This window comes from Monodon monoceros, unplaced genomic scaffold, assembly GCF_005190385.1.
Source record: "Monodon monoceros isolate NGI ecotype Baffin Bay Population unplaced genomic scaffold, NGI_Narwhal_1 Super_Scaffold_18, whole genome shotgun sequence".
NCBI classification, from domain to species: Eukaryota; Metazoa; Chordata; class Mammalia; order Artiodactyla; family Monodontidae; genus Monodon; species Monodon monoceros.
Window position 1 is genome coordinate 103,145,611 of NW_021703774.1, and position 25,180 is coordinate 103,170,790.

The 25,180-nt window shown below is 37.2% G+C and overlaps 2 protein-coding genes and 1 non-coding gene across 3 annotated transcripts in view; all 3 read left to right on the forward strand.

Moving 5' to 3' along the window:
* Positions 1-5,992, forward strand: part of KYAT3 (kynurenine aminotransferase 3) — a 69,329-nt gene extending 63,337 nt beyond the window's left edge. The window contains exon 17 of the transcript XR_003794425.1: positions 5,895-5,992. The gene's annotated coding sequence lies outside the window, so the exon portion shown is untranslated. The remainder of the gene's footprint in view (positions 1-5,894) is intronic.
* Positions 4,679-25,180, forward strand: part of GTF2B (general transcription factor IIB) — a 28,424-nt gene continuing 7,922 nt past the window's right edge. Inside the window, exons 1-2 of the mRNA XM_029228517.1 lie at positions 4,679-6,042; positions 10,068-10,174. Of these exons, the coding sequence (XP_029084350.1) occupies positions 6,026-6,042; positions 10,068-10,174 (124 nt within the window). The 5' untranslated portion in view covers positions 4,679-6,025. The remainder of the gene's footprint in view (positions 6,043-10,067; positions 10,175-25,180) is intronic.
* On the forward strand, positions 23,425-23,497 carry TRNAR-CCU. The gene has a single exon. It is a non-coding gene; the product is annotated as a tRNA-Arg (tRNA).

Here is a 25,180-nt window from a genome sequence, read left to right on the forward strand (position 1 = left end):
GCCAGAGTTTAACCTAACTGAAAAAGTAAAGATGATAGTCCAAAGACATATTAGGAGTGTGCATTTTGATGAGAATGCTACAAAATTAGCTTGAAAGGTCCAAACATTGGGTGGGAACAGATGAATGCAAAGAGTGGCACGGGCTTCCTATGCAGCTTTTATACTGCATTTGGTTGCAAATGCCATAAAGTCATTAAACAGTGGAAGATTGCTAAACCATTGTGGGTTTTGTGGTTTTAATAGAAAAACTACATTCAAGTTAACTTTCATTTTTTTTTTAACTTGAAAAACCCCATCCCAATAAAAGTATTCTAAGTAACTGATGGTGTACTGAATACCACCTCTATTAAGCTATATATGGGAACTGCTTATCTTACTGCCATTTAAAACACTCAAGAGTGGGCATGTTGTTAATACTCAGAAAATAATACTAGTGGTGATAACGTGGACTCTTGTGATGTCTGAACATGAGACACTGAGTAGAGATTACCCATTTTGGCTAAGATCAGTGGCAGAACAGTGGCTGGCAAATGCTTTATTTCACAAGTGTAGGGCGGGTCCTTTCATCTCGTTAATGTGAAAGAGCAAAATCCTAGGTAGGAAAGGTCAGAAAATAGTGAGAATGAGCAGGTATAATGGACAATTTTGTAGAGGAGAGAAAACACTAGGGTAAAAAGAAAGGAAAAGCTAGCCTTAATGGAAAAACCCTCTTCATAAACCTCACTAATTTGGTTTAATTACTCTGAAGAACAGTCAGAATAATGATATTTTAAAATACATTATTTCATTCAATCAATCAATAACTCACACAAACCACAGTTATTGGATGTCTTCTCTATGCAAAAGATTAGTCACAGAGGTCCAAAGGAAAAATTTGGATGCTTCAGCCCTCAGTGAGCTCACCACCATTTATTTTCAAGCACCTGTAGTAGTAGAATCAACCATGGTAAAGCATTGCTTAGAAAAGGGTCTTGGTACATGAATTGGTTTTTACCACCTAAATTGCACTAAGACCTTAGGGACTGTCTGTATATCATTTTCCTATTTCAAAGGTAAATGTTGCCTCTGTTTCATAACGTTATAACCAAAATTACAATTTTCCTATTTTTAGCATTTATCTTGCTTCCAATGTTATTGTAAAAAACATTGCAACGGACATCTTCATGAATATAGTATCCCATATTTTAGGTTATTTCCTTACTCCAGTTCTCAGAAGTGGGATTACTGGCTCAAGAGGTTTTCACATCTAAATCATTCTGGAGTATTGCTGAATTGCTTTCTAAAAGGGTTGTATCAATTTATAATACTGTGAGCAATATGTGGCCATCATGAGAGACAGTAATGAGAACAATTTTACATTCTCATCACATGGTCATACTTTATAATTAATATGGAGTTTTAATTTAATACACAAATAATATGAGATTTCTTGAAAATAGGTAGTTATTTTACACAATAAGATTTTTAGCATGTGATTTTCATGGGAACAGTAATGTTAAAATTCTCTCTTTAAGAAAGTGTCAAGTAACGGGTCACATGAATGTTTCATGTTCTCATTTTCCCCCAACAGTTCATTACTTGAAAACCATTAATAGGACTTTAAAGACAAATTTCATTTACACTAAAATAAATATACTTAAAAAACATTTTTAGGAAATTATACTCTCATGTATCATTCAATCTCCCCATGTTTTTTATTATAAAATGAGAACGTTGTTATTTTGGGAAAAATATTAGCTTCAAAACATTTAATAAAACAACACTAAATAGCATAGCATAACTTTTGAAGTCATACTTAATGGCAAACGATATCTTTATGGAAAAAATACTGATTTTAAAAGTCACAAGCTACTAGCGTGAACCCTTTAGAGTTATTTTGTTTTGTTTTGTTTTTAGCACAGTAATTTAGAAGTTTAAAAGAAAACTATTGCCCACTGAACATTGAATTAAAAAGTGAGTTAATTTCTAGTTTTCTATTTGTAGATTATTAATGTTTTAAGCCTATATTCTACTTTCTACTTCCTTTTCTCAGTGAACAGGTAGATTTATTCTCAAATGGACAACAAGCTGCCAGTACTGGAGAATCAAAGATTTCAAATAAATCAACAAACAAGTTGAAAAGTTCAATTCAGGATCACATATGCAAGTACATTTAGCAATGGGATATGAGCCAGGCACATTTCAGTTTAGGTAGCACATGAACTGACAAACACAAGTGTCCTTAGGCAGACAGCTGGCCAGAATATTTTAGAGTACAGCTGCCCCACAAAATCAGCCCACATGATAGCTGCAGGTGCACTGCTTGTTGAATCCATTTCCTGATCTTAAGGTCTATAAGGTGAGTTTCTGTATGTTGAGTTTCTAATAGGAGGCATACTGCCTGGACTCTGGAGCCAAATTGCCAGGGTCTAAATCCCAGTTCTACCATTTACTAGCTGTGTGATTTCAGGCTAGTTACTTAAGCATTCTGTGCCTCAATTTCTCCATCCATAAAGTGGGGACAATAATAGTATCCAACTCATAGAGTTGTTGGGAAGATTAAATGAGTTAATATATGCAAAGCCTTAAAATAGTACCTGGTATATAGTAAGCACTATATGAGTGTTTACTGATACTATTAATATCATGATTATTGTTTATTACTACTTCTACCTGTATTCAAATAAAGCTTTATGCCTTTATTAAAGACTAAAAGAATAATGAATGCTTCTACAAATATAATCTGTATTTCCCAGGGCACAGAAATTTGGGCTTAAAAATATAGTCTTGCAATAACAGTTACATAGTAGGCATGCATAGAAGTGGGACAGTTTTAGAGTCAGTCATTCCTGGCTTTGAATTCTATCACCACCACTAACTTATGTGTAACACTGGGCAATTTATCTATTCAACCTCTCTAAGACTTTAAAAGGAGAATAATAATACTTGCCTGACAAGATAACGAAGAACCAGATAAGATAATGAATGTGAGGTGCCTGACAAAGGGCCTCATGCAAAAGGACCTCAGGCCTACTTTCAAGAACTCACCTAGTTCTTGCAGCTCCATGCGGGGCCCTCCCTTTCCCTCTCTGGCTCTCTGCCACCTTCAGCAGGGTTTTACCTTTCTGCCCAGTGAAGCCAAACCAGCAAGAAGCAGGCCCAGGACAATCACCAACTGAAAACTTAGTGAGTAAAAATATCTTTGGTAATTTAGGAAGTATTATAATGCTTTATAAAAAAGGTTTAAAAGTCCATGTTTTTTAGAAATGTAGACTAAAGTATGTATGGGTCAAAGTGATATATGGGATTTATTTTTAAAATACTTTAGTAAAGGGAGAAAAAAGGAAAGAAAAGTATACACAAAAAAATTTGGCAAAATCATGATAATTGTTTAATCGGGATGATAGTTATATGAGGATCATAATATTATTGTCTCTAATTTTTAGTGTTTGAAAATCTTCATACATAAAAAACCACTTGAAAAATTAAAATACAAACCCCTCACATTTCTAGAAGTAATACATATGGCTCCTCAGCCACCAGTTAAATGAGGTTTGTCTAATATTCTAGACAATTCATCTCATTTCCAAGAGTCCCAGTCAGAGCTGGTCATACATTTCAGTGAATCCTCTATTCTTCCTAGTCCAGCAGAATATGTCATATGACATATTTCAAATATTCTATAATTTCCAATCAAGTATTTGTCAAACCTTGCTTAAGTTAGGAAATTGTCATCTTCTGCAATATCACTATACAGACACTTTTATAACAGACATTTATATATCAGTGTTTCCACAAGCAAGGCCACAGGTAAATCTAAGGAACCTCCATAACATTACGCCAAGAGGAAGAAGCCAGATGTAAAAGACAACATATCATATGATTCTATTTACATGAAAAGTCCAGAAAAGGCAAATCTATAGAGACAGAAAGTAGATGAGTGATTCTTGGGGCTGGAAGTGGAATGGGCATTAACTGTACATGGGCATGAGTGATCTTATTGGGATGATGGAAGTGTGCTAAAACTGGGTTATGGGGATGGTTGCACAACTTGGTAAAATTAATAAAAATCACTGACTTCTAAACAGGTAAATTCTATGGTATGTAATTATACCTCAATAAATTTAAAAAATATATATCTAGTTGGGTCACAAACTTTAAAAAATCATTTATTAGGTATGTAAAGCATTTTATACTTGGGAAGAATTATAACCTATCAAGTTGTGATTTCACAGTAGTGACATAAACTTAAAATTTTATTTTAAAAGTTTAAAAAAGATGAGTTTGCTTAAATAATTGATTTAAATAAATAATTTTATTTAATTCATATAGTTAAGTTAAATAAAAATGATGATATAAACAAGCTGGAAGTTTTGGTAAATGATAGTCTGGGTTATTGATTCCTAGGTGACACAACCCCACCTCTGTGTGTGTGTTTCAATCTCAGGATCAGATACAAAGATTAAGTGGGATTATGTTGATGAAAATGCTTTATAAATTGCCAATGCTGTACTAACAACAAAAAGAGGAATGGCCTACCTAAGCTGCTTCTATTTTAATATAAAAGAAATCTTAACTAGGTTATGACAGACATTCTGGGGCGGGGGCGGGCAGGAGTAATTAACCAGTTGCCCAGCTTCCATCCTCTGGGGTTTCAATTTGTCTGATGGTTTCTTCCTTCCACAAACATTATTGAATGCCTACCATAAACCATTAGGTGGTAGGTCCTTATCTTGATTCTCAAGAGGTGCCCAGTTCCCTTCCTCCTGCTCTCCCTCTTCTCCCAAGCCAAGATGCTCTGCTATGAAAACTTCCTGCTGGATTGGGGTGCAGCACCCCCAAGCTCTTTCGTGGTTGCATTTGGCACAGCTGAAATAAATTGGCATTTTGAAACTTTACCAGACATTGAGGGAGAAAACCCCCCATAAAAGTACAAAAGTACAGTCAAGTTTTTAAATTACAGCACGGAAGACCAAAAAAAAAAAAAAAACAAAGCTCTCCCATCCCCATCTGGATTTCAGTTCCTAAACTTCTGCCTCTTGTTCTTTCTAAGGAAGCGAGTCTTTCCCACCTTTCAAGAAAACAATGGGGGCTCAGTGGCATTTAAGTCCCATGCCCAAAAGAATAAAGCAGCCACTATATCCTAAGTTCTCATCCCCAAAGAAACCCTTTTTCCTCCGATTCCCACAGGGCCAAGGGTGGTTTGTTTTCAGCCAAGTAGTGATAGTGTTGCTGTTATTTTTAGTACTATTCTGACATTAGTTTGGCTAATCGATAAATCTAGGGAGCTTTTGCAGTATCTAACCATTTTTGCTAAGTTCTCTATATTTCAGCTATGCCAAATTTGCAAAGACCATGGAAACAGCAGTCAGGTTAGGGCCCACATCTCCCTGCCTCACGGTGTAGTGCTCTTACATGGTTTTGTTTCATCTCCTGCCAATTCTAAAAGGGTTTGAAAGGCAGATACTATTACCCCTTGCACCAAAGCGCAAAGGGACGTGCCTAAGAAGACACAGCTTGCTAGCTGATGACAGAGCCTGAATTGACACCTGTTCGGGCTGACCCAAGTGAATTTCTCTTTATTCCAAGTACCTCGGTGGAATCACCCCTCTGGGCAAGTAAGAACTGCGCTCAAACTCGAGTAGCTGACTCCGGGGGGGGGGAAGGGTGGTTAGCCATCGGGAATGAAGGCTTTGCCCTCTCCATGATGCCCGGGTTATCTTTGTGTTTTAACTCAGTCAAGTTGAGGGTACCTCTGGTGTAGCTGGTTTGCAGGGTGCCCTTGTGAATTTTCCTAGGTAGTTTCCTCGATTGGCTCAGGCACCACAGTGAATGACCGAAACTGAATAGGAAAATAAGAAAACGCAAAGAACGTGGCGTAGCTCACTTTTCTTGGCCTTTCTCCCGACCCGTAGCCGCGCCCTATTACGACTGCGTGGGCGACTCGCCTATAAAAGCCAGTCTCGCAGCGTTTCTCCGTCACAATCTCTTCCTGTTTGCGGTACGTTTGTCGTCCTTGGTGGCTGGAATTGCAGTGGCCGTGAAGATGGCGTCTACCAGCCGGTAAGTACGTCCAGCCGAGCTTGGGCAGCTGAGGGGCGGGCGGCGAGTGCGGGGGCTTGCAAGGTGACCGCCGGCACTTCCGCGTCGGGCAAAACGCCGCGGAGGTGCGGGGAGAGGCGTTAGGACCGGACGGTCGCCCCGGACAAAGGCACTCCCAGAGGCAGGGCTGACAGGGGTGTCGCAGGGGGTACCGAACCGCCGGCATTTCTCCGCCAGCGTCCTAAGCCGTTTTCTCACCCAGGCACCACCGTGTGAAGGGTCATGTGTCCCCAGCCCCTGGCCTCGCGTCTTTTACGGATATTTCACCCGTCCTTTTTTTCTTGTTAATTTTTTCTACGCTTGGTTTTCCATCTGTGGCTCAACAAGCCCGAGGGTCCGTGAATCCTCCTCTCTAAAGGGAAAGGGTTAATTTTTAGGCCCCTATTGATCTGACAAGCCAGACAGTTAGGGACGTTAGCATTGGTAAGGCTGAGGGAAACTGATTGCCATCCCCGAGGCCTTTTGAAGTGGAAGCTAGGGCATTTCTGAAGAGTTGATAAGTTCTCTTCTAAGAGATTTCTTTACAGATGTCGTCTGCATACTCTTGAAGAAGATCTTGCCTGCAGAAAATTACGTATGCTGGGAAGTCACTCTTTAATATTATATTTTAAAAATGTGATGTACCCATATCTACAGGAAGTGCATACAGTGCCATTAGAGACAGCCTTTAATCCTGTGACATGAAAAATGTTTGCAGACCCTAATTATATCTCTCATGACCACTATGAGGTATACGTTAGGATTTTTGCGTAAGTGTAAACTGAGTCATGCCAATGTTGACTTATCCAAGGTTAGTGTTAGAACAGAGTGTAGAGTCTCAGATATCTATTTCCTGTTGTCACACTTGGCCTCTAGTTAACTCATGTATTAAAAGTATCAAATTAACTTCTGTAGCTTCTGGAAGGCAAGGTAGCTCTGGCATAATTTTTCTGAGCTTGTTATCATCTCTGGAATTGAATTCGCGATGAAAGCCATTATCACAAAATAGTAAGCTGGAGAAATCCAGGCCCTTTCTGGTAAACTACCAAGGCTTACTGCTTTATGTTACTGTATTTTTAAAAGGTTGGGGGAGGAGGCAGCCTTAGCTAAAACTACTTGGACACAGCTCTTAAAGCCAGGGACACTTGTTCACTTGTTACTGAATTAGTAAACACTTGTTTGCTAATTCAGTGTTTGAATGCTCAGTCATTCTAACTGGGTGTGGCTCTGCCAGGTAAGGCTTCCTTGTAGGTAAATGGAGAAGTAGCTTCCCAAACCACTTATCTATGACTTGTATTCTCTCATGGCAGTAGATCTGAAAGGTAAACGTGGTCATATTTGGGCTCAGCTTTTGTATATAATAGAACAGGAAATGGTATGTGTAAGAAATGTTGTAATAGTTAAATATAGTAAATTCACTTGATAGATTCTTTACCAAAAGAATACATTTCCTTTGTGTGCCTTTATTCTCTTCATTAAAAAAAATCTTTGAAATATTTCTTTGAAGTAAATTTTTTCTAGGCATGTCCGGCTCTTAAATGTATATCATTGCTGTCCATCTGTTGAGTTTTTCTACCAGTGAGAACAAAGGTAAATGTTAGTATTTCTGTCCTTAGCTTTTTTCCCCCTGAGGAAGATGTACAGTGACTAGGCTATGAAACTGCTTGGTGTTTTCACAGAGAAGAACACAAATGTTGTGACTTAAAATCTAAACTCCAGCACTTATTCAGTGATTTTAGGAAAATCGTTTTCTGAGCATAATCTTTAAAATGGAGGTAATGCTTAATTTTCAGAATTGCTAATGAAGATTAATAACATATGTATAGTACTAGACACATAGTAGGCACCTAATACATGATAGCTATAAAGTGAAGTTTGGCATTATGTGGTTTCTTAGGCAGCCTGAGTTATTTTAATCTCAGTGGTGGTGGTTTACTCCATTCCTTCCCTCTTGTTTCTCTCCCTTACTTCCCCACCACCCCACTCCTGTGCTTCCTCTTTTGTATTACCCTTGTGGGTAATTTCATTGAAATTGACTGCTTGAGCACAGTTTCATTTTATTTTGGATAGGTAACACAGGCAAATCATAGAAAAGCAAGAAGAAAAGTGAAAAGCAGTTCCTTCTTTCCCTAGCTCCTAGCCATCTAATTCTCCAAAGCAGTCATTATAACCAGTTTCTTGATGTTTTCATAGTGATTCTGTGGTTTCACAAACATATGCATATAGTCCTAACCTCTCTTCTTCGAAAAAGTAGTCTAATACAAACACTGTGTGCTACCTTGCTTTTTACCTTTTTTGTGAAATTAGCACACACATTTTAAGTGTACAGTTCAATTACAAAGTGAGCACATACACATAGCTACCACCCAGGTCTAGAAATCAAATACCACTAGCACCCTGGAAGCCTCCTTTATGCCCTCAATCATTACCCCTTCCCAAACGTAACCAGATCCTGACTTCTAACACCATAGGTTTGTTTTGCCTGATTTAAACTTTATATATAAATGTATATATATTCCTCTGTGTCTGGTTTCTTTTATCAGCATTTTGAGATTTATTCATGTTACTGCATATAACTGTAGTTCATACTTTTTTCAGTTTTCTGTAAAATCCCCACCTTACTCTTTTCACTTAGGATATCTTTGAGATGTTTCCATATCATTTTTATATACGTATACACGCACACAATAGTATGTCTACTTATTAATAGTATGAAATATATCAGTCCTTGGTGTACTGTGTGCCACATGGCTGCCCATTTTATGCATTTGTAATTACTGTTACTTTACTAACATTTTCCTTTATTTTTACATAGTTTTCTTTAATAATTTATACTAATTTCTTAATGTTTTATTTGTCATAATTTATTAAAATATTTTTCTAGTAGAAATTTATGGAATAAACTTGAATATAAAACAAATCTCCATTCCCTCTTTCCGCAATGAAAAGATCCAAGATGTGTTCTGGTTAACCTGAATATATAAATTTTGGGAATATGGATTACTTTATCATTTTTTCTGTGGGTATCACCTATGTTGAAAGTTAACATTCTGAACTGTTTGCTACTTTGAGAAACTTTATCCAAAACCACAGATACCTATTTACATACTTTAAGAATGCTTGATGTTGTCTTTTATGTGTATATTTGTGGTGGTCATAACATAACCTTGTTCTGTATTAACTTCAGGTGAACTTTTAAAAAGGGCTTATTTTCAGTGATACCAGACATTTGTGATTGTAAGGCCACACCCACAGAAATAATTACTAAATCTATGTTAAATATCTTTGATGCTTTTTAGAACTGATTCTGTTAGGTCATTTAAGGCTGATGTGTCTTCCCCAGACTGCCTTATTTTCAAAATAAGTTAATCAAACAAATTGTTAATATCACAGATAGATTAAAAAGTAGATCTTGAAACAATTTCTTGAGGGCTCACAAACTTAGTTCTGGTCTAAATGAAATCATCAGGTCCTAGCCACCTCTACCACCCTTGTTTGTATACCTTTTAGGTTCAGTGTACTATTCTAAGTGTATTACTAAGGTATGCAGCATGTAGAAAACAAAGACTTGAAATTCATTATCTGACCATAGAAATAAGTGGCAAGGGTCACAAACCCAGATGGTTATGTGTAAATGTTGCACGTTATTATGGTAGCTAGTCATTTCTATGGTAATCAAGGTTTATAAACATTTTAGTAGCCTACATGTTAAAAGAAAAAAAACACTTGTTTTCCATTTAAGTTTTTAAAGCCTTCCATTCTGCAAACCAATAACTGTTCTTACAAAAAACAATTCCAATCGTATCTGTTAATACTAGCTAGGATTTAAAGTAACCTAACCTAGGATTTTTACTTTGAGAATTTAGCTTAAATGTATTATAAATGTAAATGTATTATAAATTTATTGGAAAAATGTTCAAAATCCTCCTCTTTTCCCCCCCAAAGGATTAGTACTTTGTTGCATGTTGGTTAGGAGGATATTAAAAAAAAATTTTTTTTTCATTTAGTTTGGATGCTCTTCCAAGAGTCACATGTCCGAACCATCCAGATGCGATCTTAGTGGAGGACTACAGAGCTGGTGATATGATCTGTCCTGAATGTGGCCTGGTTGTAGGTGAGCAATTACTATGGTTTTAACTGAAATCACTATTTGGGGCATTTTGTTTTTGTGTATTTTCCAAACTCTCTTTTAATGAATACATTCTGACTTTTTCCCTCTACAGGTAATTCATATTTATTGTAAAACAAAAATAATTAGAAAAAAGGAAATAAGAGTGAAATCAGAGACACCATATTTTATTGTCTGTACAAACGCATATATTTCATAATGTGGGGTAGGAGGGAACATCTCAAATTGAGATAGCTGATCCAGAAGAAAAGGCCCTTAGTCCTTTGTCTCTTGCATCCGTAGTCTTAAACATTTGCACTCTTGTGCATATGAAATAATGAATAAATGTAATCTAACTTTTGTGACTTTTGTATATTTAAATATGATTTATTTTAGAGTAATAAAGGTAGATAAGCATGATTTATTTTGGAGTAATAAAGGTATATCTTTATAAAGGTACTGAGTCTCATCCAAGGCCTTTTAGTCATCAAAAATGATTTAATTTTCATTTGCTCATACAGAATGATTTATGAATTTCTAGTGTGAAATTGTTAGTGTCAAAATAATACTTCTTAAAATATCACTTTTATTTCTACTTTCTCACTAATCTAGATATGTAGCATAACTTTAGGATAGAGATAGTCTGTTCAAAAATTTTCTTATGGTGGGGTTGCCGCCAGCACCTGAGAAAAGGAGTACTACTTGAAGTTTGAAATACTCAAGGTTGAAACTGCTAGTAGGATTGTGGGAAGTATAACAGAAACATGGGTGGTGATATACTGTGGAAGTGTCTTGCTTGGAGGACATCTGTAATATTCATGCAAATAGGCTGCTTGCCTCAGACCTCCAGTGGGAGTTTTAAATCATACAGAGTTGTTAATAGGAATTGGAATCCATTTGCAATTATATTCTGCTCAGTAAGCAGTATTAACAGTTAATATACTTATATGCTAGGCACTGTTCTAAGTGACTTACATATTCACTCAGTTTATCCTTGGAGACACTTGTGAGGTGTCTTCATTTTAGAGGTGCAGAAACTGGAGTTTAAGTAGTCTGGCAGTCTAGCTCCACTGCCTGCATGGGAGCCAAATTTCTATCCTGCCGTTGTCTTTTGTAATAAAATGAGTTCAATCTGAGATTGGCAAACTGTGACCTATCACCTGTTATATGGTGTGTGTGCTGAGAATGACTTTTATGTTTTTTAATTTTGAAAAAAATCAGAATAATTTTGGGGACACATGAAAATATTATCAAATTCAAACTTCAGTACACATAAATAAAGTTTTATTGGAACATGGCCACACTCAATTGTTTATATATTGTCTATGGATGCTTTCATGTTACAATAGCGGAATTTAGTGGCTGCAACAGAAGCCATATGTGGTGCTCTCATCACATCATACTGCTGCTTAGTGCACTACAAATCCCAGTGAAGCAGTTATAAACCCACAGCATTTCTGAGTGCCAGGCATGTCTCCATACTGAAACATTTTATTTATTTATTTTGTTACCATTGCATACCCATCATGTGAAAATGAGAAAAAAAGCTGAACTCTGAATGTCATGCTTTTAAGGCACAGTGGAGCGTAGGTTATTTGTTACTGAATTAGATGGCAAAGCATTGTGTTCATTATGCAATGATACTGTAGATGTGCCAGAAGAATACAACAGACGTTGACATTACCAGACTAAGCACTTATCACAATACTACTAACTCAGGAAAACAATGGTCAGAAAATTTAGAAAATATATAGTGGAATATCTCATCACAGCAGAATTTCTTCACAAAAATAAAAGAATAAACATAAGTCAGTTTGGCCTCTTGACCTGCAAAGCCTAAAATATTTACTTTGGCCCTTTAAAGAAAAGGTTTGCTGACCCCTAAGTTAAATGAGAGCATTCTGTCTCTTCCAAAGTATTAAGATTGAACTGATAATATGGAAGAGTGAGACAGAGACAGAAGACTGAAGATAATTTCAGATTCTTGGCTCTCCTAACTTCTGTAGCCACTTAAAAAGAAGTAGTGCAAAAATATTGCATTATATTTCCAGTCTTTCCATCAGCTTCACTTCCACTTTGACTAGCAAGATAGTTGGGTAAATAAAATTAAGCAACTGGAGAAGGAAGATATAATTCTCAAGGCTTACCTGCTTTTTTGTGCTTGGAATCCTTAATTTTTAGTTGCATTTTTCTGTTATATCAAACCAAGGGAAGTTAATTTTCTTTTAGTTTTGCTTTATTATTAGTCTTGAACAGCATCAAAACTACTATTTTTCAATCTAACTAAACCTACTAGGCTAAATTTTAAGATCTGAAAACTTAAAAATAGAATCTGATTAAACTTCTCTATATATAGAAATACCTGTTTATGATACTGGTTTTTTTGATGTAAAGTGTAACAAACACTTGATTTAAAATATACAGTAGCCTTATTCACAGATATTGTGGTTAAATGTGTAATATGACGTCCTGCAAGTGAAGAATCTATTCCATGACTAGACAAGGGGAGGCAGGCAAGAGGCTGCTAAAAAAGTTCTGTTTTGCTAGGGATATCATCAGTCAAATTATGTTGAGAATAGTTTAATTGATCATGACATTCCATGGGTCTAAATTTTAAAAATAACATATACATACGTACATACACACACAAATGTATATCATTGTCATATATCAATAATAAATTTAGATTTGCATCATCTTGCTGGTTTAAAGGTATATGCTTTGTTGCCAGCTCAATTCAACTTTTCTCTCTAATACTATGGAAATAGGGAAGAAATTAAGCTGGACAAATATTCTGCAGTCCATTGAGGGCATAAAATTTGTGGCTTCTTTCATGTTTGAGATATTGATGTTCATAGAGATTTATATCTAGACAACATCATCATGTGTTTCCTAATAAATAATCTTGGTGTACATAGTTTGATTGTACTTGCCATGAAATTTTACATTGTCTGAAAGTTTTTAGATTATAACATATTTATTGAATAAGCATTTTGAATAGCTTACTGTTTAAATAATCACCAGACAACCTTAGAAACAAACTCTTTTAGAATTGTTTTTGGACCACTCTGTACTTACTTAGTATTTAATATGTTCTTGAAACTTAAAGCAGCCTGTTGTCACTAACTCCCCTTAATTTTAAACCCAAGACTAGATACTGCTCAACTGTTACCTTCAGAGCCATATATTATCCCTCTCAACTGAGTTATCAAGTAGGAGAGTCCATTACTATTATCTTTTTAAATGAAATTCATAATACAAAAAATATGTTTTATATAATATACCTTTTCTCTAGTCTCTTAAGAACACCTTTCTCACTGTCCTTCAAACCTTCATTGGTAGACTCCTTGAGGCCCACCACTCAGTCTTAAAACCAGTGCCATGTGTTTTAGGACTTTCTTAAAGCAACATCGTACTTTCAGGAACCAATTTCTGTTTCAGTAACATGACAGATCACCTCAAAATTTAGTGGCTTATAACAACCATTTCATTTTGCTCATAATTTTATTGGTCATTAATTTGGGAAGGATTCATCTGGGCCATTGTTTCGGCACTGGCTAGACCTGGAGGATCCACTTCCGTAACGGCATCTTCATCTGCATTTTGATGCCTTTCTGTTCCTTGACCTCCCCACAGAGGTTTGTCATCCTCTAAAGCTTCTCCATAGTTGTGTTAGAGTAGTCATATTTCATACATGGTGGTTGGTTTCTACGAGAAATATCCCAGGAGCAAGTGTTTTCAGAGAGAACGGAAGCTGGACTCAAGTAGTTAAGGGCTATGCCTTGGAACAGGGTCACTTCTGCATTCTATTAGTCAAAGCAGCCCTAGGACCCACCTAGATTGGAAGGGGAGGAGAAATAGCCCCCCCTCAATGTGAGGGTGACAAGGTCATGTTGCAGAAGAACATGTGGATGGGAAATATTATTGCTGCCATCTTTGGAAAATACAATTTGTTACATGTTTGATGTCCTGTTTAATTTTTCCCCAGTATTTAAATGGTTGTGTAGTATTTAGTCTCTCAGGTAATTTAGATTGTTTCCAATTTTTTGTAGCTGTTTGTAGTACTACTTATAACATGTAATAGTTTAATTGACTTTCCTCTTGTATTTGAATTATAAGATTGTTATTTTAGACATATGAAGTATTATGATTTGTCATTGGCTGTCTCATCAGTGACCCTTAAGATATTGGTAGTGATCTCTAAAATAGGGCCAATTTTTAAAGCAAAGCTTTGTCATTTCTACCATGTTGGCTGTAACAGCACTGTGTGGGTTTTTTCCCCCAAATCCTGTGTGATTATGACACTTTAAAAGTTGAGCACTAGGTGGCAGTATAATCATATTTAGATTATCACTTTGTTCATAAGTTTGACCTTGTATATTGTTTGGGCATGATTTATAGGCTGCAAAGTATAAGATTAGTAAGCTGTCATAACAGCTATTAAAACATGAAATTGGTTATCAAGACCTTTATAAATTAGGATTTCACAATGAGGTGTTGTTTAGAACTAGTGGTATCATTTCTACTTAAAGCCACTCTTTGTGTAGCATTTAAAATGGAATTCTTCCATTGATTTTAAAAGTAATATAAGGAGGGCTTCCCTGGTGGCGCAGTGGTTGAGAGTCCACCTGCCGATGCAGGGGACATGGGTTCGTGCCCCGGTCCAGGAAGAGCCTACATGCCGCAGAGCGGCTGGGCCTGTGAGCCATGGCCACTGGGCCTGCGCGTCCAGAGCCTGTGCTCCGCAACGGGAGAGGCCACCACAGTGAGAGGCCCGCGTACCGCAAGAAAAAAAAAAAGTACTATAAGGAAAATACCGGAAAATAGTTTAGATGAATTTGAAAGAGAAAAATGAGTCGATTTGACCTTCCCCTCCTAAGTTCATTCTGGATATTGTTTAAACTAGTGAATCTGAGACATGAACGTGAATGTGCATTAAGAATCAGCTGAGAAATATGTTTGAAAAGATTCCAGGCCCCACTTCCAGAAACCCTAGCTCAGGTCATACATTGGTAACATGTTAAGAAACACAGATCTATCCTGTAAACTTTATAATTTGGCACATTCTTTGTGATCTCTGTACAGTTAGGCTTCTCATCTTTGCTTTCATATTTCCCATGTCTCCAGACCTAGACTGCAAATTCCTGTAAGACAGATATCTATGTGTGTCCATAGTTCCTAGGGTAACTAGGAGTCAGTGGCCCTGGAGTCTAGACTTGGCTCTACTACTTAATAAGTTATGTAACTAAGGTTAAGTTACATAATTTCTCCAAGCTTAACTTTCTTTATGTGTAAAATAAGTACACCCCCCCAAAAAGGACATGTACCATACATCTCAGATTTGTTAGGAATTGTTAAGAATAAAATGAGATAATGTATAAAATACATAGTATAATTTTAGTATGAGATTTCAGTGATACGTATTTTAGGGATATAAGTACTCCTTTTTTCTTAACCTTGTAAGAAAAAAAGGGTGATTCCAAATCTGAGATGCCATTCTTCCTAGCAAGTCGATTGCAAAATGTGTTTTAGTGATTGTTATGGGTCTGGCATATTTAATGCTGCAATTGTAGTATTTTAAACATTATCGGATTACCATCTTTAAATTTGCATTAGCAGTGTTTCCTAAAGGAAAATATTCAGCTTTAGTTTACTATAGCCAAGTTATATTTTAAAATTAAGGAATATTTGTATTCACTTTCAAATTCTTGCTTTGTCATCTCTTGTAAGCCCTCAGACACAGCCTTTTTACCTAATTCAGAAATTTTAAATTTAGATGCTACTTTCTCTTAAGCATCAGAGAACCACTAATTTTACTTGGGTAACACAACCACTCTGAGGTAGTTTTTTGATTTTAAAGAAAGGGAAACTGAGGCTTGTAGTGTTTGGGTAATTAGCTCAAGATTCTACACCTAGTAAGTGACACAGCCACTTAAATCCAGATTTATTGGACTTGAAAAGCCTTTGGTCTTTGTACTACATGTTTCCATTAAACACTGTGCTGGTCAAGGAGAGTGATAGAAAGATGAGATTCTGTAAGCAAGCTCTGGACCAATTCTTTGTCTACTGTGTGGAAAGGAGGAAGGTAAATTAAAACAACAAAGAGTGGTAAAAGTTCTACTACAGATCTTCCAAGTTCGGTGAGAACACGTAGGAAGGAAGTGGTGACTTCCTAGGGAAATTACTGTTGAATTTACATTGAAAACATGATCATTAGAATGAGTAAGGGTTTATGGAGGGAAAGTCATTCCAGGTAGAGGGGAAAAGAAACATGTGCCATAAGATGGAGGCCTGAAAGTATCAATATTAGTATGTGAAGGACTAAATGTATTGTGACTAAGTTAAGATGCATCTTCTACCAGAGCCAGGGCTCCTTAGCTTAGATGCTGCTGCTGCTGCTGCTTGCTGCATACCTGCCCATATTTCAGGAAAAGCAAGGTCTGTTCACATATTCAAGGATGGAACTTATAATGTATTTTCCTTTACAAACTGTTTTCCTAATGGTAGTTACACTGTTGACTTGTACAGGGTTTTTTTTTGTTTTTATTGTTTTTTAATGGTCTAAACATGGATAAAATAGGATTTTATGGGCTGGTCTGGGAAATTAACCATGATATGGTTTGTTTCTAGTGGATAATTCATTTTGGGTTGGTACCCAGTTTACATTGTGGGAACATAAACTGATTTAGAGACTGACTATATTATTAATAGTATTTCTTTATAAAATATCTCTTGATCAAAGTTCCCTTCAAAATTATCTTTAATGCAAGATTTCTGATAAGAATGTATAGTAACCCTAGACTAAAAATCAGGATTCTTTGAAATGTGAGAAGGAATGGTAGGAAGGGTTAGGTGACTGAGGAAGGTGTGGAAACTAATGATGCATTTCATTTTCAGCATTAGATTTAACAAATACAGTGTGTTGGCTTAAACAGTTTCCCAGAGCACCTTGATTTTTTTTAATTAAAAAATTCAGTGCTTTGGATTTATCCATCTTGAATAATAATACATTTTGATTATTGAAGTTTTTGACTTAGCACATTTTGAAAACTTTTGTAGTTTTAAACTAAATGATTTTAGATAAATCTAGCCTATGAAAACAAGTAGCTTGGGGGATATTGTTCTAAGACTCTTACTTCTGAATTCTCTACCAAAGGTGGTGTGCCAAAATGCTTAAAAGATGGCAGAAAGAATTGAAATTCTGGGCAGTTCCTCTTAATATTCCCTTTTTAAAAATTCCTTTATTGGGACTTCCCTGGTGGCATGGTGGATAAGACTCCACGCTCCCAATGCAGGGGGCCTGGGTTCGATCCCTGGTCAGGGAACTAGATCCCACATGCATGTCACAACTAAGAGTTCAAATGCCACAACTAAGGAGCCTGCCTGCTGCAACTAAGACCCCACGCAACCAAATAATATTTTTTAAAAAATTTCTTTATTAATTTACAATAATAAACAGAAAACAAAAATATCCTGAGTCTAGGTCAGGTTGGAAAGTCAGATTATCTTCAGTATTGGCTTCCTGGCTGCTTTTGATATGTTGCAGTTTTCCCCTTTGTTAAAATTGCTACCTTAAGCCATTATGATTTTAATATTGTACTACAGAATATCTTTGGTTGTATTTACCATTTATAGCTTGCCTGGTAAGAAGGTTACATGTCTGTTTAATTTGTCTTTGTGTACTGTTTCCTTTATACCATCAAGCAAAGTACCTTGTTTCTACAGGACATCCTTTCTTATCTCTCTCCCCCGCTATGGCATTATTCCTTGTAGCAGAAGATGCTGGTTGTTTTCCAGTATCTGTTACCCAACTCTTTCTTTAATAATAAGAATCCACTGGGCCTGTGGCTGCTCAGCTAGACTGTATTTATTTCCCAGCTTCCCCTCCAGTTGGTTATGGCCACCTGATTAAGTTCTAAGAGTGCACTGTAAAGTAGAAGAGATTTGTGCAATTCTAGATCCTGCCCTAAGGGATGTGCTCTCCCTTTTTCTCCTTCCCATTGGCTAGAATGCAGACATGATGGAGAGACCTACCAGCAGCCATCATACACTACAAAATGCAAGTCATGATGAAGATGGCTTATCAAAAAAGATAGGAGGAGCCTGGGAGTCACGCTAATCCAAAACTATTAACTATGGTAACCTGAGAAAGTTCCATGTCGTTGAAGTTGCTGTTGTTTTTGCTTTGATTACAGACCTACCTGTATCCTTCCTAATACATTTTTGGAATCATATTGGGAGTTTATTTTTGTTTGGATTCTCTGTTGTCTGCCAGGGATTTGTGAGTACCCAGAGAGGCTGGGAGTACTTAGCAGTGGTGGATTGGAAGGTTTTCCAACATCACTGCCACCACTGGACTTGGATTGATAATTCTTTATTACAGGATGAATAAGCATAAACATCAGCCTGAGGCTTTTGAATACAAACTACAGTAAAGAGGAACAGTGGTCCTATGGACTTAACAGAAAATTCTGCTTCTGATACAGTTTACTAGAAAAAAGTTATAGAAAATAACTGCTTTTTCTGATCAGTGAAATAAAGCTTCCTTAATGTTTCTATTAAAAGTGGTCAGAAATAAAGAAGATAGTACAAGGAGACAAACAGTAAAACTGTTTAGATAACAATGAGCTGACTTAACATTCTAGAAAATTGAATCAGTAAAGCAGAAAACAAACCTGAGAATATAAAGAGTGAATTTTGGAAAGTGGTAAAGACAAGATAGCCACTATGGTACTACTTGAAGATCCAGCTGAATATGATAAAATATTAAAGGTGCAATAGAAGAAAACTTGACATTCCTCACAGAAGACCCTTAGGGTTGCACATCAAGATTCCCACGCACCACTGGGGAATGTATCCTTTTAACATTTAAAAAGTTTTATTAATAAAAATTTGCAAGCAACCGACCAGTAAAAACATTACTTTGAAGGGACCTAAAATTTTATTGATGGAATACAATGAAGTTAAGTCTGATTCCTGTTTGTCTTGTGACACAGAAAGGAGGTCATAGAACAATCTTTCTAAAATAAATTTATACATAAATCCACAAAAATACAAAGCTGAGTTTTATTTGCTAATTGTCATGTGGAACAGTACTGATGACTATTCCCTGATATTTCTGGTTCTTCTCTTTTGGGCCACATGGTACAATTGTATTTCCCCACTCCGTTTGAAGTTAAACATCACCACTTGACTGGCTTTGGCCAATGGTATGTGAGTAGAAATGTTACTATTAGAAACCTATTTCCCTAGCATGGTGACTGGCATGTCTCAAGTGGTAGGAATTCCATCATCTTGAATAAGGACTGCATAGAAAGCAGTCCTGGGCTTTCTATTCATACCATCCTCGGCCAGCTTTTTTTTTTTTTCCCTCCCTAATCCAGCTTGTCTTTTTTGAGGCAGTACAAAGCAAACACTAAAAGAAACTCATGCTAAGTTACTTTGGGGCCAAAAGGAAAATGTTATGAAATGAAGCATGTTGGCTAACTAATACTTTATCTTTAGAGTTCTAGAGAGACTTAAAAGATGTGAGTTAGTAAAGATAAAGTATTCTCTTTTTTTAAAAAAAATTTATTTTTGGTTGTGTTGGGCTTTCGTTGCTGTGCGCGGGCTTTCTCTAGTTGCGGCGAGCAGGGGCTACTCTTCGTTGCAGTGCACGGGCTTCTCGTTGCGGTGGCTTCTCTTGTTGCAGAGCACGGGCTCTAGGCACCTGGGCTTCAGTAGTTGTGGCACTTGGGCTCAGTAATTGTGGCTCGCGGGCTCTAGAGCGCAGGCTCAGTAGTTGTGGCACACGGGCTTAGTTGCTCCGGACCAGGGCTTGAACGCGTGTCCTCTGCATTGGCAGGTAGATTCTTAACCACTGTGCCACCAGGGAAGTCCCTATTCAGATCAATTGTTTAAAATTAATAGACTGTAAAAGTGGTTGAATATAAGCATATAAAAGTGGTTGAATTAAAACCACTGGTTAAAAGTGGTTGAATATAAGCATATAAAATACTGTAGCAAGTACTAGTTAGAAAATGAGATTCTTAACAACAAAAAGGTCTAAATGTGACCTACATGTAATCTGAAAGAAGACCTTGAGAAAGAGTATATTCCCTTGTCCAAGAAGATAGATAAAAATTGTTCTGTCACTCCCCCCAAAGTGTATAGGTTTGATACAGTTTAATTCAAATTCAACAGTATTTTGGTGGGGGGTGAATTTTAATTTTTAGTTTATTAAGGTATAATTGCAGACAATAAAATTCAAAGATCCCAAATGTATGGTTTAAATTTTGTCATTGCATATACTGGTGTAACCAACACACTAATCAAGATATTTAGGGAGTTCCTGGCAGTCCAGTGATTAAGACTCTGGGCTTCCACTGCAGGGGAAACGGGTTCTATCCCTGGTCAGGGAACTAAGATCCTGCAAGCCTCACGATGCAGCCAAAAAAAAAACCAAACAGACAAACAAACAAAACATGATTAGACCATTTCCCTCATCTCAGAAGTCCCCTTATGCCTTTTTCTAGTCAGTCACCTCTACCCCGCCCCCCACCTCCAACCCAACCCAACCCAGCAATCCCTGTACTGATTTCTATCCCAGAAATTGTTTTGCCTGTTTTTGAACTTCCTACAAATAAAATCATATAATATGGTTGGTTTTTCTTATGTGTGTGTGACTTTTTTTTTTACTCAAAATAGTGTTTTCGAAATGCACTTGTTACTGCATTATTAGTAGTTTACTTGCTGAGTTTTCCATTGTTTACATTTTCCCATTGATGGACATTTGGGTTTCCAGTTTTTAGCTAATATGAATAATGCTGCTGTGCACATTCTTGTATGAGACTTTATTTTAATAAATTTATTTTATTTCATTTTATTTATTGTTTTTGGCTGTGTTGGGTCTTCGTTGCGGTGTGCGGGGGCTTCTCATTGTGGTGGCTTCTCTTGTTGCGGAGCACGGGCTCTAGGCGCGTGGGCTTCAGTAGTTGTGGCTCGTGGGCTCTAGAGCGCAGGCTCAGTAGTTGTGGCTCACGGGCTGTAGAGTGCAGGCTCAGTAGTTGTGGTGCACGGGCTTAGTTGCTCCACGGCATGTGGGATCTTCCTGGACCAGGGATCAAACTCGTGTCCCCTGCATTGGCAGGTGGATTCTTAACCACTGCGCCACCAGGGAAGCCCTGTATGAGACTTTCTAAAAAATATTTATTTATTTATTTTATCTGGCTGTGTCAGGTCTTGGTTGCTGCGTGCGGGCTCTTCGTTGTGGTGCGTGGGCTTCTCTCTCGTTGTGATGCTCGGGCTCCAGAGCGCGCGGGCTCTCTAGTTGTGGTGCTCAGGCTCAGTAGTTGAGGTTCACGGGCTTAGTTGCCCAACCAGGGATTGAACCTGTGTCCCCTGCATTGGAAGGCAGATTCTTAACCCCTGGACCAGCAGGGAAGTCCCATATTCTTGTGTGAGATTTTTGTAGGCAAATACTTAGGAGTGGAATTGCCAGATCATAAGGTGGGTAGGTGCCAAAGTAGTTGAACAGTTTTAAACTGGTGTGAATGATTTTGGCAATTATTCTCAATTTCTTCTTGAAAAAATAGATGAAACTCATTGTTGTAGAATATAGTGTAATATCTTAGTTAATACTCTTTAGACACCACTGATACGTGGATTGAGAACTGTGCATGTGTGTAATACCTAGATGTACATATTGAATCTGTTTACCTTTTTGGATGGGGAACTTGATCAGAGTGTTAGAGATCATACTCTATAGATGGAGGGAGGAGTAGTGCTATTATGTACATAACAGTCCTGCTATGATTTTGGCTATTAAAAACCTTTATATATAGACTTTCTATCTGGTGTAAATTTTACAAAAATCAGTGTGTGGTTAAGAAAGGAACTGGTGAAAGTTGGCGTGTTTCTCTGTTTCTAGAACATGGAAGGCTTTGTGAGGTTGTGTGTTATGTGCACATGTGCTAATTGGCAGGCAACTTCTTGTCAAAGGTTGATTATGCCCAAACAGTATGGCTGCCTTGTACACTTACTCCTTGAAAAATTCTGTAATGCAGTTTCCTTCCAGAGCAGCTTTTAAAAGTGCGACCATTTAGATGTTTTCCAAGAAAATCCTTTATGTATTCTGACTTTTTTCCTGAATGATCTGCCCTATTTCTTGTTACTCATGCACTTAATCTGGTGGTCTAGTTGTAGTTTCATGATGTGCTTTTTGAGTTATTTTGGAAATTTTATTTTTTACAAATGCTATGTTTTGAGCAGTAACATATAAAAAGAGGGAATAGCTCTTAGCACAAACCACAGATTGTTGAATGAGTCATGTAGATCATTCCCACGTATGTGGAAAAATTACATCACTACCCAGTTCTGGTCTTTCTATTTATACTATCCTAGGCCAGCTTTTTTTAAAATTTATTTTCTCCCTAATCCATCTTGTCTTTTTTGAGGCAGTACAAAGCAAGCACTAAAAGAAACTCATGGTAAGTTACTTTTGGGCCAAAAGGAAAATGCTGTGAAATGAAGCATGTTGGCTAACTAATATTTTATCATACTTAGAGTCCCAGAGAGACTTAAAAGATGTGAGTTAGTAAAGATATTCTCTTTTTTTAAAATTAATTAAAAAAAAATTTAACATCTTTATTGGCGTATAATTTCTTTGCAATGGTGTGTTAAGTTTCTGCTTGGCTGCGTTGGGTTTTTGTTGCTGCGTGCAGGCTTTCTCTAGTTACAGCGAGTGGGGGACTGCTCTTCCTTGTGGTGCACGGGATTCTCATTGCGGTTGCTTCTCTTTGTTGCGTAGCATGGGCTCTAGGTGCGCGGGCTTCAGTAGTTGTAACTTAGTGGTCTTTAGAGCGCAGGCTCAGTAGTTGTGGCGCACAGGCTTAGTTGCTCCGCGGCATGTGAGATCTTCCCAGAGCAGGGCTCAAACCTGTGTCCCCTGCTTTGGCAGGAGGATTGTTAACCACTGCACCACCGGGGAAGTCCCTAAAATATTCTCTTAATACAGCCATTGTGTTAATTAAGATATTAAAAGTTAATGATGACATTTGATTTTTTTTAACTTAAATTTATTAAGTAACTGTAGATTTGAAGGCCACAGTAGTTTTTTGTTTTGTGTACATTTGTGTTTTCATTTCACTGACTAGGAAAGTTGGATTCACTTTTCTCCCTTTGAAAACATGAAGCATGGAGACACTGTGGTATCACTTTGATCAGTGGATGCTATTAAAGGGACTAAACTTTGTCTAAAAATCTTGTTTTGGGGGACTTCCCTGGTGGTCCAGTGGTTAAGACTCTGGACTCCTAATGCAGGGGGCCCAGGTTCGATCCCTGGTCGGGGAACTAGATCCTGCATGCCGAAACTAAGATCCCGCATGCCACAACTAAGACACGACACAGCCAAATAAATAAATAATAAAAATAAATATTTTCAAAAAATAAAAATCGGGGCTTCCCTGGTGGCGCAGTGGTTGAGAGTCCGCCTGCCGATGCAGGGGACACGGGTTCGTGCCCCAGTCCGGGAAGATCCCACATGCCGCGGAGCGGCTGGGCCCGTGAGCCATGGCCGCTGGGCCTGCGCACCCAGAGCCTGTGCTCCGCAACGGGAGAGGCCGCAACAGTGAGAGGCCTGCGTACTGCAAAAAAAAATTAAAAAATAAAAAATAAAAATCTTGTTTTGGTGTTTTGATAGAAATTTAGTGAAAAGAGCTTGTAGTGGAATAGGCACAATATGATATAGTTTTAATCTTACAAAAAAACGTATATATACACACGAATGAAAAGACAGAAAGAATATATGCCAGAATATTTACAGTGGCTGTCTTTGGGTGTTGGTAATACAGGTAATTTTGTTTTGCTTATGTAACTATTTTTTGTAAGCAGCTATTCTGTAAAAAGGAAGAAAAGTCAGTCTCTTTAGAGTGGTCTCTTGGAGACATGGGCCTTGCTTATTAGTATTATAGTAAAGTTCAGTGCACAGTTACAGATTTTATGTTTCTTTCAGGTAAGTTTTAAAAATCATTATTAATTTATGTAATTAGAATTGCTTCCCAAGTCTAGTGATGTTTGCTTTTATGAGAAGGAAGCAGAGAAATCCATCATGATCATCCCATCAATTTAACTTTTTCTCCTTATTTTGGGCCACCTGCCCAATCTCTGATCCACAGAAGTTGCCTAAACTGATCTCCCTGCTTCTGCTTTCCTTGGTCATTCTTATTGCATAAGGTATGGCAAATGGGGATCCTAGCTCTATCCCAGTTCCCTAGTGACAGGGACACATGATAGTCCAAGTGAGATCTGGTTATTCCCAAGTGACCTGAGCGTTCAGAGAAAAACAGATTTTCCCAAAACCATCAGGAATGAATGATTCTGTTGTGTATTTACCTGTTTCCTTAAATATAACACTAAGATCAGATCACTGTACTCTATTTATAAGCATTTTAGTTAACGTACCATATATAAAAACGTTTAGAAGATTTAGCACAATCTACATGTAGTTCCTTCCTTCTGTTCTCTCCCTGCCTCCTTTGCTGTCCTACTGATCCTACTGATCAAATACTGCAGCAAAGCACTCTGATATTGATCCTGTAAAAGTCTAATATGGAGATTAATATTTTACAACGGGTGCTCTTCTTATTCAGAATGAATGTCAAAATGTCAGAATGTTATCTTATTATTTTTATAGCTTATAAATAGCTAATACCAAACAACTTACTTTGAACTGGTTTTTAAGCACTTCATGTGTACTGAACCTGTATGAGCTTATTTAATGTTTAAATCTTTAAAATGAGGTTATTGGGGAAATTTAAAGCTGAGGAAGTGAAGGCACAGAAATGAGGAAATTTGTCCAAAGCTAAGCAGCAAGAGTCCACACTGTTAACCATTATATTAATTGACTGTCAATACCAGACTTATTTTTTTTTAATTCCTTCCTTATTTATTTTTTTATTGGAGTATAGTTGCTTTACACTGCTCTGTCAGTTTCTGCTGTACAGCAAAGTGAATCAGCCATGTGTATACATATAT